Source organism: Camelus bactrianus, chromosome 23, assembly GCF_048773025.1.
Source record: "Camelus bactrianus isolate YW-2024 breed Bactrian camel chromosome 23, ASM4877302v1, whole genome shotgun sequence".
Lineage (NCBI taxonomy): Eukaryota > Metazoa > Chordata > Mammalia > Artiodactyla > Camelidae > Camelus > Camelus bactrianus.
In genome coordinates, this window is record NC_133561.1 from 23,330,429 (window position 1) to 23,344,464 (window position 14,036).

General features: G+C 35.2%; 1 protein-coding gene across 2 annotated transcripts in view; it reads left to right on the forward strand.

The window, feature by feature from the left end:
* The window catches only part of PLA2G4A (phospholipase A2 group IVA), a 185,136-nt gene that overhangs the window by 82,028 nt on the left and 89,072 nt on the right, over positions 1-14,036 (forward strand). For both annotated transcript variants that reach the window (XM_074351811.1, XM_074351810.1), the window contains exon 2: positions 3,532-3,634. In XM_074351811.1, the coding sequence (XP_074207912.1) occupies positions 3,602-3,634 (33 nt within the window). In that variant the 5' untranslated portion in view covers positions 3,532-3,601. The remainder of the gene's footprint in view (positions 1-3,531; positions 3,635-14,036) is intronic.

A 14,036-nucleotide genomic window follows, 5' to 3' on the forward strand; every position in this document is an offset into this window, starting at 1 on the left:
GGAAACAGCAGATAAGGGGAGACTAGTGTATTATAGTTATGGTTGGAGTTCCATCTGCCATTTTGCTTTCTGTTCTCTGTCTCACTTTTTTGTTCCTGTGTTCTTTGTGTTAAGTAGATATTTTTTAGCAGGCCATTTTAGTTCCTTTGTTGATGTTTTTAACTATATTTTTGAGTGATTTTTAAAAATTTTGTTTTGGTTCTTTTTGGAGGGGGTGATAATTAGGTTTATTTATTTATTTTTAATGGAGATACAGGGATTGAACCCAGGACTTCATGCATGCTAGGCATGCAGTTTACCACTGATCTATACCCTCCCCACCTTAAGTGATTTTCTTAGTGGCTACTCTAGGAGTTATTTCTAGGTGCACCTTAATTTATTACAATCTACTTTATATAAATAATACCTTAATTCCAGGAAAATATAGAAACTTTGCTCTAATATAGTCCTAATCCCTCCCCACTTCTTTGTGCTATTATTGTCATATATATTAATTCTATATATGTTGTAAACCCAACAATACAGTATTGTAATTTATTGCTTTGCATATTCCGTTTGTTTTAAAGAAGCTTAAGAAGAAAAGAGAGAAAATCTATCTATAAAATATTTTTTATTGATGTATTATTTACTGTTTCTTTCTGTGGATTCAATTACATCTGGTGTTCTTTCCTTACTCCATTATAGCCCCATTCCCTCCCCCTTTTTTGTGCTATTATTTGCATATATATTACATCTTTAAATAAGTCCAACAGTACAATTTTATTATTATTATTTTATGCAACTGAGTTCTAAATCAGTGAAGAGAAAAAGAGAAGAAAATTTATCTATTTATACCATCCTTTAGAATTATCTACGTACTTACCTTTATTGGTGCCTCTATTTCTTTCTGGGGATTTGAGTTACTATCTGGTGTCATTTCCTTTCAACATGAGCTTTCTTCACTATTTCTTGTAATGCTTGTCTCCTAGCAAAAATTACCTTAGTCTTTATTGATATGGAAATGTCTTTATTTTGCTTTCTTTTCTTGAAGGATAGTTTTACTGGACTTAGAATTCTGGGTTGACAGTTTTGTTCTTTCAGCACTTGGAATATATCATTCCACTGCCTTCAGGTTCCACTGTTAAGTCATCTGTTAATCTTATTTGGGTTACCTTGTATGTGACGAACCTTTTTTCCCTGTGACTTCCTAGATTTTTCTTCCTTTCTTTCTTTTTGTCTTGGATTCTCAACAGATTGACTATCATGTATCTAGGTTCTCTTTATATTTCATACTTGGAATTGGTTGAGCTCTTTTGACATGTTTTTAATCAAGTTTGTAAAATTTTTAGTTATTATTTCTTCAAAATTTGTTTTCTCTCTGAGATTCCACTTGCATTAGTGTACTTGATGTTGTCCCTCAGTCTTTGAGGCTTTGTTCATTTTTCTTCATTATTTCTATTTTTCTGTTCTTCAGATTGAGTAACATCTATTGATGCCTCTTTAAATTCACTGATTCTTCCATAAGGTCACATCTGCTGTTTATCCTCTCTAGTGGATTTTTCATTTTAGTTATGCTTTAGGTCCAGAGTTTCCATTTGTTTATTTTTTTCTAATGTCTACATTTCTTTATTGCCATTTTCTATTTGATATGTTATTGTGTCATACTTTCCATTAATTCTTCTTGTGTGCTTTCCTTTAATTCTGTGAACATATGTGTAACAGATGCTGTGAAATATTAAGTTCGTAATCTGGGGACCTTCAGAGATGGTTATTATTGGCTGCTTTGTTTCCTGTGTGTAGCTCACTGGCTCACATTTTTCTGTTTCTGTTCTTTGTTTTTGCTTGTTGTTACTGAAAAAAATGGACATTTTATATTATATATTTGTAGCAACTCTGGATTCTAATCCTTTGTATGGGAAGGTTAGTGTTGCTATTCGTTTGTCTTAGTAACTTTTTCAGCTTATTCTATGACATTTTTCCTTATAATGTTCAGACTCTGTGTCAGCTCAGTTGTTATTTTTCACTCTTGTTTTTATTTTTAAGCTTGGTAAGAGGTAGCCCTAAATGGATTTAAAGAATAAAAGGATAGAGACAGCAGAATGACAGGTGGTTGCCAGCTGTTGGCAGACAGGGAGGGATGAATAGGCAGAACAGAGAGGATCTTTAGGGCAGTGAAAATACTCTTAGAATACTGTAATGATGGATACATGTCATTTTGTATTTGTCAAAATCCATAGACTGTACAACACCAAGAGTGAACCATAAGGTAAACTGTGGACCTTGGGTGATTATGATGTGTCAATGTAGGTTCATTAGTTGTAAGAAATACCACACTCTGGTAGGAGATACTGGTTTTGGGGGAGACTGTGCACGCGGGGGTGGTGGTCGGGCAGGGAGCATATGGGAACTCTGTACCTTCATCTCAATTTTGCTGTGAATCTACCTAAAACTGCTCTAAAAAAAATTCTCTTTAAATATAAGTAAATAAACACCATTATTTTTGCTTAAAAAAATGACAAAGGAAGTGAGTTTTAAAATTCATAAGATCTCATTTATGTAAAAAAGTTTAATTACCTCTTTTCCTTTTTCCTTAAAATATATGAATATACTTTGAAATAGTTTGTTAGGATACACTTCAAAATGAAAGTAATGATTATACTTTATTTACTCCCGTTATTCGTATTTGTGACAATAAGCATGAAACTTTTAAAATAATTTTTAAAACGTGATGTCTAAAAAGAAAAAACAGTTTAAAACCTTAAGACAATTTTTTATTCTGAAATTAAAAAAATTAGAAATTACGTATTAATCATAAATAATACAAGCATTTGAAAAGATGTTTCAAATTAGATGTGATTTGTAGAATACTAAAATACAAGTATGTATTGTTTTAAAAGTTCCAAGGAAAAAAAAATCTAGGATGGAAGAACAAAGATATTTGTTGATTAGTTTTTAATTTGATTTTAAATACTATGGAGTAATTGTAAAAGAAAAGGCAAAATATAGAGCATATTTTTTCATTAAAATATTTTCATTTAACAAATTAAACTGGTACCTTAGAATGAACAAACATTTCTTTTAAAATGTTAACATTAAAGTTGAAATTCAACATGAATATGTTTTTAAAATTCTTAATAGCTAAAGTGAAAAATGTTCCTTTTTTATTGTGAATTTGTGTAATACTGATGCAATTAAGGAAACAATGACATGGCTTTTAAATTATAAACAGCACAACATAATTTTAATTTTCCAAAACGTCAATAAATTTCTCATAAAATACTTGGCAAATGCAAAAAAAAAGTCCTGGAGTTTCCTAATAATTACAGAATAAATTTGAACAAATAAATATGGAAATTAAGCAGTACTATCAAAATGTGTTTACCCTTTCCCTAAGTTGTATGTGTATAGCCACTCAAATAAACAATTAGGGAACTCACCCTAACTGGTCCCCTTGGGTAGACTTTTGCTTCCTAAGATTTGTACTCATTATCATTTAAATCTTGAAACTGCATCCAAGAGGAAGCTTAACAATAAGGATTGTTTATTTTGTAGATTTTAAAGAAGCTAGAGTGCCAGAGAAGACGTTTGAAGTGTGAAGAGATTGCCTGTAATTGAAACCAACATGTCATTTATAGATCCTTATCAACACATTATAGTAAGTCATTTGCTGTTTGTATTTTCTTCTGGGAGAGGGGCAGACATACTTTTGTGCATGAGTATTGCTGGTGTTGCTAGTACAGTAATAAAACTCTATGAAAAATCTTGGATTCTTTTTACGGAAGTCATACGAACTTTGTGTAGTTCAAGTAAGGTACAATCCGTAATAAAACTAACTCATCTCTTTCTCTTTATCCCAGTAAGTTTCCAGAAAAGAGGGGCTTGGATGGAAAAACTACCAAAACATCCGTAACAGCATTTAACTTTCATGAAACAATTAAAAAGTACAGTTGTCACTTAGCAATTTGCATCCTGCACCCTTCACATGAATTGATGGAGAGAAAATAAAATAATTATTGAATTGAGGGCTACATTTTTGTAAGCATTTCCAGGGTAATTAATTTTGTAAATGTTCCCTTAGTTTGATATGTGTAAGCAAACTTTTCTATGGGTGGGCAATATTAAGTAGAAAGTAGAATCATTTGACTTTTACTGTGTAATTTTCCAAACTCCATTGGAAGTGTACACTCTCTCTTCTGATCAAAAAAAAAAAAAAAAAAAAAAAAAGAGGAGAAAAATTCCTTTGCTGAATTCAACACCTGAGATCCAGTTAGATTTATATGGACTAGGAGTAGTTTTTAATGGATATTGAGGGATAATACAAAGCCTCATTTTTATTTAAAATGAAACTCTTCTCTTACCCTACACCCCTCTCTAGCTACCATCCTCTTTTTTTTTTTTTTTTTTTTCCTGGCTGGATAGCAAGGATTAAAGCATAATTTTTTGTAGTGCCCTCTTCCATTCACAACTTCAGTGATTGAAAACTGGACTCAACTTTCATTTTAAAAAAAGTTCTCATCAAGGGTCTCTTTGGTGTTGAGTCAAATAGATTCTTCAGTCCCCACTGCCCCAACCCCTAACCCCATCTCTGCTGGGCATTCCCCTCTTCTTAAAACTCCTTAAAGGTTTTGCTTTGTTTTCAAGCTTCTCTTTCTCTTTGATTCTTTTTTTTTTTTAAACTGAGGCATAACATATATAAAATACATAAATCTTAAGTGTTCATCTTGATGGATTTTTACATATATATATTCCCACCCATGAAATCATCATCCAGATTAAAATACACATTACAAAGGACCCCAGAAGAGTTGCTCATGTCCCTTCCAGATAATAGACTCCTCCAAGGCAACCAGTATTTGACTTCTGTTACCAAAGATAAGTTTTGCCAGTTCTGTACCCTCATAACGAAGTCTACTTTCAACATTTTATCTGTGAGTAGCAGAGTTCCACACTGCTACATTACCATGCCGTTTTTTATTATCCGAATACTGGACACCACAAACTGTTTATCGAGTATTCTGATAACCGTCATGTCCTCACTGAATGGCAGTGGTGCCTTTGCTGTATGTAAATCAGGCAACTGTATATGTGTGGCTTGACTTCTGTTCTGTTCCTTTGGTCTCTTAGGCTTTGTTTCCCCCAATACCAATCTGTCTTGATTTCTGTAGCTTTGAAAAGTGTCTTCATATATGGTAGTGTGAATCCTCCAACTTGTTATTCTTCAAGGTTGTCTTGGCCATTTTCAGGCCTCTACGTTTCCGTATAAGTTTTGGAATCAGTTTGTTAATGTACAGACACACATACACACACACACACAAATGCTGGGATTTTTATTGGTACTGAAAAGAGTCTATAGGTCAGTTAGGGGAGAGATGATATGATAATATCGAATCGTCCAATCCATTTACAGCTCATGAAACTAATGCTAAACTGTTTAACCAGAAATCAAAAAGCTAATGTTGCGTTTATATGGAAATGCACTTGATTTTTGTAGTGAACTTACCAAATTTCTTTATTAATTCTAATTGTTTGTAGAGTCTTTTGGAATTTCAACTTACACATTCCTGTTATTGGTGAATAATGACAGTTTTATTTCTTCCTCTTTAATCTTTAAATGTTTATCTTTCCAGCATTACTGGTTGTAGATCATCTACTTTAGGTATACCCCATAAGATTGAAAATGTCTTACTTTTATAATTGCTCAATTAAAAATATTTTCTAACTTTTATTGTGATTTACTTTTTGACACATGGGTTAAACATGTGTTTCTTAATTTTCAAACATTTGGTAATTTTTTTAGTTGTCTTTGTCATTGATTTCTAATCTCATTCTTCTATGTTCAGAGAACATACTCTGTATAATTTTTTGTTGTTTATAATATGTTTTTACATGAGATGGCCTAGTATATTGTCTATTTTGGTAAATGTTCCATGTACAATAATGAGTTTCATATTCAACTTCTGCTTTATGAATTTTGAATAAATGTTACTAGTGCGTATAACTTCTGAATTGTATATATTTCTGTTAAAGTGATGTTTTATTATTATGATAGGTCCTTTTTTATCTCTAATAATGACTTTGTTTTAAATTTTACTTTCTTTTAATAACATAATCCTTTCTAGTTTTTTTGGATTAGTGTATGTATCCTTTTACTTTCAATTTATATTTTTCCCTTATATTTAGTGTGTGGTTCTTGTAAAAAGCTTATGTAATTATGTGTATACATATGCATATTTATATATATATCAGGATTTAAATTGAGATAATCTTTATTTTCTGAAACAATATCCTACTTTCCTTCCATCATCATTCTGGTTTTCTGTAGATGAATTTAAACAGTGAATATAGGCCCTTTTTAATTGTTTTTTTTTTCGTATTAATGATGTTTCTGTATCTTATGAGCAGATTAATTTTCCTCACCCCACTACCTCAAGAGAGGTGGGTAATTTCTATAACTCAGAGAATTCCATCAAAATGTTCATTCTTAAACTATAACATGAAATTTGGCACTTGCAACCAAGAAAGAAGATAAGGTTAAGGTGTAAAACCCTCAGCTTGAGACAAAGACCAATGATGCTTCTAAATCTTAACATTTCCATTCATGCTGCCTCAAATTCTATTTTAATATTTATTCTGAGCACTTAGCACCATTTATTGAACCCCCATTGTGCATCACGCCCTGTCCGTAGGCACTAGGGAATCAAAAGAATCCTTGAATTGAGCTTATGTCTGGGAGAAAAACAGTTTATAGTAACCACCACGTTGAGTAACAGCTTGGATAAGAGAGAACAAAGATTTCTCTGGGAATATACAACATGAATAACTAAGAACAAGAATCTTTCTGGAATTCCTAGAGATAGTGACATGTAAGGACAGGCCTGAAGGTTCAGTAGAAGTTAGGTGAAGAGGGAGAAAATGACTCTTTTGGACTGGAAAAAGCATATACGAAGTTGTCTGGAGGTGGAAAAAGTATGTGATTTAAGGAAATGAAAGAAGTTCAGTATGTTTGGAACATAACACATTTCAAACAACATTATTATTTCAAATGATCTTCATTTTTCTACCCAATCTGACCAGGCCTTATCACTACCCATTGTGCAGCCCCCACATGACTCTTGTCAGATGACCTTGTGAACTGGCTGTTTAGTTTCTTTTTTAACCTGGCAGAACGTACTTAAAGTCAGACTGCATCTGGATACTTTAAGACTCATTTCTGTCACCTATTCTCATAAATTTTGTTAACTATATCTAGATATTTAAGCCGTAGTCATTACCTACGTGGCATTTTAATATGATGAAGTATGCTAAAACCACACATCTGTATCACATTTTTCCTGAACCTTCTCCAGCATGAGAATTGGGATTCTCATCAATCAGCATTCCAATGGATCTCCCTTTTCAACAAAGAGGATCCTCAGAGCCTTATAGTTTTGTTCATTCTTCTTGCTATATGCATGGGGAAAAAACAAAACAAAACTGTACACGTGTGTGTGCATAAATTGTTTTAGTGACAAAATTCCCTGCTCTAGTTTTCACAGAAAGATACTTTTCCCAATTTATAAGTGCGCACACCCCACACAGAACGGTTCTATTAAAAAGGAAAGGTGGGGAAAACTAGGCCAGCTAGGGAGCAGTGAAGGGTGCCAGACAGGCTGGCACAGTTTTGGGCGCATCAAGGCCCTGAGGACTTTCACCAGGCCTGTGACGCAGTGACATGTTGGAGAATCCCGTGGGCTGCTGCAGCAAGTTCTCTTGTTTCCAGTGGTGCCAGCCTTTAAGAACACAGGAGAAAATGGAGTGATAAATTTAAGGTGGAATGTAGTTCCCATATGTCTAAAAAGCTGTTCTGAGGTGTTTTCTAGCCTGAAGGATATTTGTGTCTCCAGAATCTATTGAAGATCTTTTGGACCAGGAAGACACTAAAATGACAAAAGAATAGATCAGATATAAAATATTTCTAAAAATTTCCACCTTTTTTACTCTGAAAATATGAGTCATTTCCCTGGACTGAAAGAAATCCACAGCTCTTCCCACCACCTCCTAGCCAGGGAGGGCCACTGCCCCACATCCACGGAAACTAAGGTTGTGTCCACACTTAGAGATGGCCAGCCAGATGAGTGTGCTAGCACGACCGCCTGCTAAAATACAGGGGCCTTTGAAAAAGGTCATTAGAGGTTGGCTGGAAGTGTTACCGAAAAAGGAGAACGCTATTAGTTCAGATTATTATGGTAACGCGGCGGGGGGTAGGGAAACACTGAGTAGGTAATCAAAGAACTAGTGTTTTAGCGGTAGTTTCAGACTTCAGTTACGTGCTCATAAGCACCTAGATGAGTTTTAGCTGCTGCGTACGGAAGACAGGGTCTGAATACTACCAGCTGTGTCTGCTTCACTGGGCTTTTATAAATAATAAATTAAATGTGCGTAAGTATTCTTTAGAAACTTAATAAGATAAGGTATTTCCAGGAGACATGAGAAGGTGAGATACTGCGGCTGGGAAATCAGAAACAAAGGTGACGAAACTATTACAAAAGCATAGCACTGTGCACAGAACAATAATGAGTTTTACAGCAAATAACATATTTATTTGTGAGCACTCATCCATTCTAGAAAAAGGAGAAAGAGGATGGTTAGTGATAAGCTTCTCACCTTTCTCTCATACCAGCCCTCCCCTGCCACAAGCCTCTAACCTGAGGCAGAAGTATCTAAATTTAAAGTAATGCCAGTATTTCTGCTCCTTCACCAGAGAGCATAGATCAGAAATCCCTAGAAGATCACCAGGTTTCCTTCTCAGTTCTTGCATTTCTATTTGGTTCGTTTAAAAATCTTCTCAGCCATTTTTTATAGTTTCTGGTTCCATGTAGTCATACTTAAGTTTGACTTCCATTGCCTTAAATGCTGTGGGTGTAGTGTGACTGGTTTTGTGTATGTTCATTAACTGTGCTGGTTTGTAGTCTTGGTGTCATACCTTCTCGTGTTTCTCATTATCTTTGATTTTGCTGAACGTTATTTTAATAAAAAATTATCTGGAGAAAGTAATTCTTCAGAATTCTGTTGGCTTCTTGCAGGCTTCTTGGGAAGCTGGCAGTCTGGAACAAATGTAATCCCAGTTTCAGGCTGGTTGTTTTCTGGGCTCCTGAATGACACTGGACTAGGCTGTGAGCCCACGGAAGGGCTCTTCAGACTCATTCCTGTGGTGCAGTCTGTGGCCTTTTCAGCTTGAAACGGGGCAGTGGTTTATCCTGAGAAGCCTCCGAACCCCTCGAGGATGCTCAGCCTCTCAGTCTCCTCCTCTCCAGATCAGCAAATGCCCCTGTGGGAAAACCGCACTCATCTCTCTGGGTTTTTGTGCTCTCCTTGACCTCCGCTCAGGGAACACAGGCCTTCCCATCTTGGTAGTTCTTTGTTACTGTATTAGTCAAGGGTTTCTAACTGATTAGAAACAGAACCAATAGGAGATAGGTGGGTGGGTGGGTGGATGGATGGATGGATGGATAGATAGACAGATAGATAGATGATGTCTTAATTCATTCTGGCTGCTGTAACAAAATATTACAAACTAGGTGGCTTATAAACAACAGAAATTTATTGTTCACGGTTTTGGAGGCTGGGAAGTCCAAGATTGAGGCACCAATGTAGTTACATTTGGTGAGGATCTGATTCATAGCTGCTGTGTCCCCAAGGTGGAAGGGGTAAGGGACCTCTCTGACTTCTTTTATAAAGGCAGTTACCCATTCATTTGCCCCTCCCAAAGGTCCCACCTCCTAATACCATCATCTTTAGGGGGCTTAGGATTTCAACATGTATTGTGGGATGACACAAGCATTCGGACCATAGCAGATAGGCCTAGATACGGAGATTTATTGTGAAGAATTGTCTCCTGTGGTATGGAGACTGAGAAGTCCCACAGTCTGCCATCTGCAACCTAGAGACCCAAGAAAGGCAGGAGTGTAATTCAGTTCAAGTCTGGAGATGAAGTGGGCTGTCTCAGCTTCAGTGAGACAGGAAAAGGGGGGGGGGGAATTCCTTCTTTTATTCTATTTAGGCTCTCAGCAGATTGGATGATACCAACCCACACTGGGGATGGCAATTTCCTCTCCCAAATCCACTGATTTAAGTACTAATCTCATCTGGAAACACCCTCATAGACACACCCAGAAATTAGGTTTACTCTGGGCACCCCATGGCCAGTCAAGTTGACAGATAAAATTAACCATCACAGTTACTTTTAGAAAAATGCTTACAGATTTTGTAAAGCCTCATCCAGTTTTTATTCATTTTATGTGGGAACCCAGATTATTTAGTCTGCCATTATCACAAGTGGAATTCAACTACATTTACACTAAGTCAACAGTGCTTCTAGATAATCCCAAGAAGATAATCATTTTATCTTGAAAGATTTCCATAGATGGTAAAATTATCCCCCAACCTTGACATTCATTATTGCCTTACGTAAAATTCTAATGTTGGAATCTGGATGTGCATCAGGGGACCCTTGAGAAATCCCATGTAGTTGGTAATATTATAATTGCCATTTTACAGATGAAGAAACCAAGGGTGAATGGGGCTCCCAGACCCAATTCCAACATGTATGTGAAGGCTTCTCCACACCAAGCAATTCTTGGATGTTAGCTGAGTGACCAAGAATTCAACTCAATTCTATGATTATAAAATATATAATTATAAAATATATATATATTTGATCATCTGAATAACCAAATATATATATTTTTCCTATAAATCACAATATTGCAAGAACAGAAAACTGAGATAGAAAATATACAGCTGTCTTGTAAATACCATTTCGACTTATGTCTCTGTCTTTTAGTTACTAATCACTTTTCACTTAAAGCTTAATGAAAAGAACAAGACACAGGTTTTTAAGAAGTTTCTTAAAATAAGGATATATTATCCAAAATGATATCTATAAATATACCCATATTTCCATGTATGTTGGATCTATTAGACTTAAAGTTCACATCTGAAAATTATCAATGCAAATATCTCTGCCACCCAAAGGACTCTAAGGATGCGTGGGGAGAACTTTTCAAGTGTACATGCCACTTCATGTGTTCTATGAGCCCCTCTAGGAGGGTGAAGGCATACCTATAACTCACAGTTTTTAACTCAGCCATAATTACTCCTAGGAGAGTGTAGATTTTTTTCAGGGGTATTGTTACCTGAAAACTGGGTTCACCTCTTGGTGGGTGTAGAACCAAAAGACACAGCCAAGCTAAAGATCAGGAGAAGGAAGGATTCATTATTTGCAGCAAGTAAGGAGAACACCGGGAATCTTCCTGAAGCAGTCTCCCACACAGCAAAACTGGGGAAGTCTTAAGCTAAGAGTACATGTATATTCATGAAAGGGCTTGAGCAGAGGAGAATTCAGCATAGAATTGGGGCACAGTTTGACAGACCCCAAGCTTTAGCTGATTGAAGTCACAAGGATCAGAAAAGTTTAACACCACCATCCTTCAGGTTCCAGGTGATCTGGTGGGTGAGTGCCTCACGCTTACCTTTACCTTTGAAACAGAACTGGGACTCATAACAGCTGATCGATTATCTTTCCTAATGTTACTTCTCTTGCCTGATAACGTCCTCTGTTCCTGCAATCTTTTGATCATTAATTACTGAGACCTGTTTAAGGGCAAGCGTTGTGGCTAGACTTAGATCACAAAATGGCTTAGGCCAAAAATGACTTCTCTTATATCAAGAAATCCATGCCTGGTTCTTTTCCTCCAGGGACCCCCTGCCCTGTCTGCTAACAGTATTGAGGTAGGAAGAAAGCTAACGTTCAAAAAAAATTTTTTTGTGTGTAGTACTATAGCTACTTAATTACCATTGGACTGGAATCTATATCAACTAAAATTTAGGTGCTAAAAATTTGGGTGATTGTTTATTTTAGATATCTTGAAGATATTATAGTCACTGTATAGTCATGGTGAATATGTCATTAAATGAGTATTTTAGACCCAAGCTGTCACCATCCGTTTTGTTTCGTTTTTTTTGTACTCATTTCACTCCTAGAGCAGTCCCAGTAATCTTGATTAAAATAGGACCTAAAATCTAACTTAAGTGAAAATGAACTCTATATTTACTTTAATATTTAAAAAAATATATAATTATGATACAGTATTTTGTTACTGTATTTGACATATATATTTATTGTGCAAGTGGAAAGTTTCTTGTTGATGAGGGAGAAGAAATTCAAGTTACGTTTCTGATTATAATTTTCTTTAATAATGTCTGCTAAAGTTAACAAATTCTGTTGCCAAATTAGGTGTTTTGGACTTTAGGATAGTTTGTGCATATAAGCCAGTCCATGACTGATAATTCTTTTTTTTTTCCTATGCTCTTACACTTTATTTATTTATTTTTTTAATTTTAACTTATTTTTTATTGATTTATAATCATTTTACAATGTTGTGTCAAATTCCAGTGCAGAGCACAATGATAATTCTTAAAGCAAGTTTGGATAACACTGTTGATTATAAAAAAATAAAGTAATTGCTCTTTTAAAAATGTGGGAGAATGGTAGCACGATGCTTGGTGCCTCTTAGATGTATTGGAATGAAACTCTATGCCAGGAAGTGAAACCGAAAATAAGTATCTTATCTAAAAAGGCATCATGATTCGGACGACATCAATGCAGCAATTCTTTTTAAAATTTCTGAGATCTGTTTGAAGTTCCCTGTTGCTGATTACAGTGATCACAATCTCTGGGTTCAGTAATGAGCTTCTGTGGTCTTTATCATAACTAACAGTCTTTGAGTTTGAGTTAAAATTAGGCAATGGCAGTTGAATAGAAAAAAAAAGCATGTAGAATCTACCTTCTCTTCCATTAGATTTGTTTTATGGTTGTTCACTGGTTCTTCTTTGTAACAGCAGAACTTTCAACAGATAGGACAATCATCAAATTGATTTTGTACAAATGGACTACTTTTTTTTCCATTGCCCAATCAATTTGGTTACACATGTCGATAATAATTCTCCAGAATGAATTTAATACAGTAGTAGTTTTCATAATGACTTGGAAATTATAGTTGTGAAAGGAAAAATGGTTGTGATTTTTACTATGGAGAAGATTATGGATTAAAAAAAAAGAGACAGAGTAAACTAATCCAAGACCTGAAGGCAAGGCTTAATCTTGGTGACTAAGTCAGGATACTGAGCTTATATTTGACATCTCAGTTGAAATAGTGCATCTCTTTTTGTCAACTACTAAGTAGCACTATGCTGAGTCATTAGCCCCCCCCCCCCCCCCGGGGGAATACCAGTTTTGTGTTCAATAGCATCATTTCCTCTGGCAGCATCCCTGGGACATAACCAGAAGTCTCTTATCCAAGTCGGAAGCTAGCCCAGTCCATACTGGTTTATAATTATATGTGATACTGGCCCCAGGACATAACGGCTCTTTACAGCTCTTAGAAAGAGATTGCCATGATTTTGATGCTCTTGCTTCGAAAGTAATTTACAGGTCTGAAGATTTATGATGTTTCCAAAATTATAAAAAACCAAGAAAGTGGTCAATTTGCTCCTTATTTTCTGTGAGCAGTATTCCAGTATTTTATTCATTATATTTAGGAAGACAGAATTGAGGCTGATGGAAATTAAAGCAGATTAAAACGCAGAAGTGAATGATAGACGAAATAACCCAACTACTAGAGGGATTTTAGATCAACTACAGATACAATAGACAGACTAGATTGTAACTATCTATACAACTTTAACAAGTAGAAATAGCCTTTTTTACTGTCAGGTTTGGTGTTCATGTTATCATTCTCTGTGTTAAGTAAGGGAATGTAGAGAGAGTAAAGGCGTTGGGGACCGGAAGACTGGAGTCTAATTCAGTTTTAACTTTTACTATCTGAGATACTGGGAAATTACTTAATGTCTCAGAATCTCACTTCACTCCTCTACAAATATATATAATAGCACCTATTTTATAGGGTTGTTGGGAAAATTAAGTGAGAATTCACATAATTCACAGTAGAATGTTCAATGTAGGGTTTATATTCATTGAATCCTTATAATAACAATATCACCTGTCTGTACATGTTATT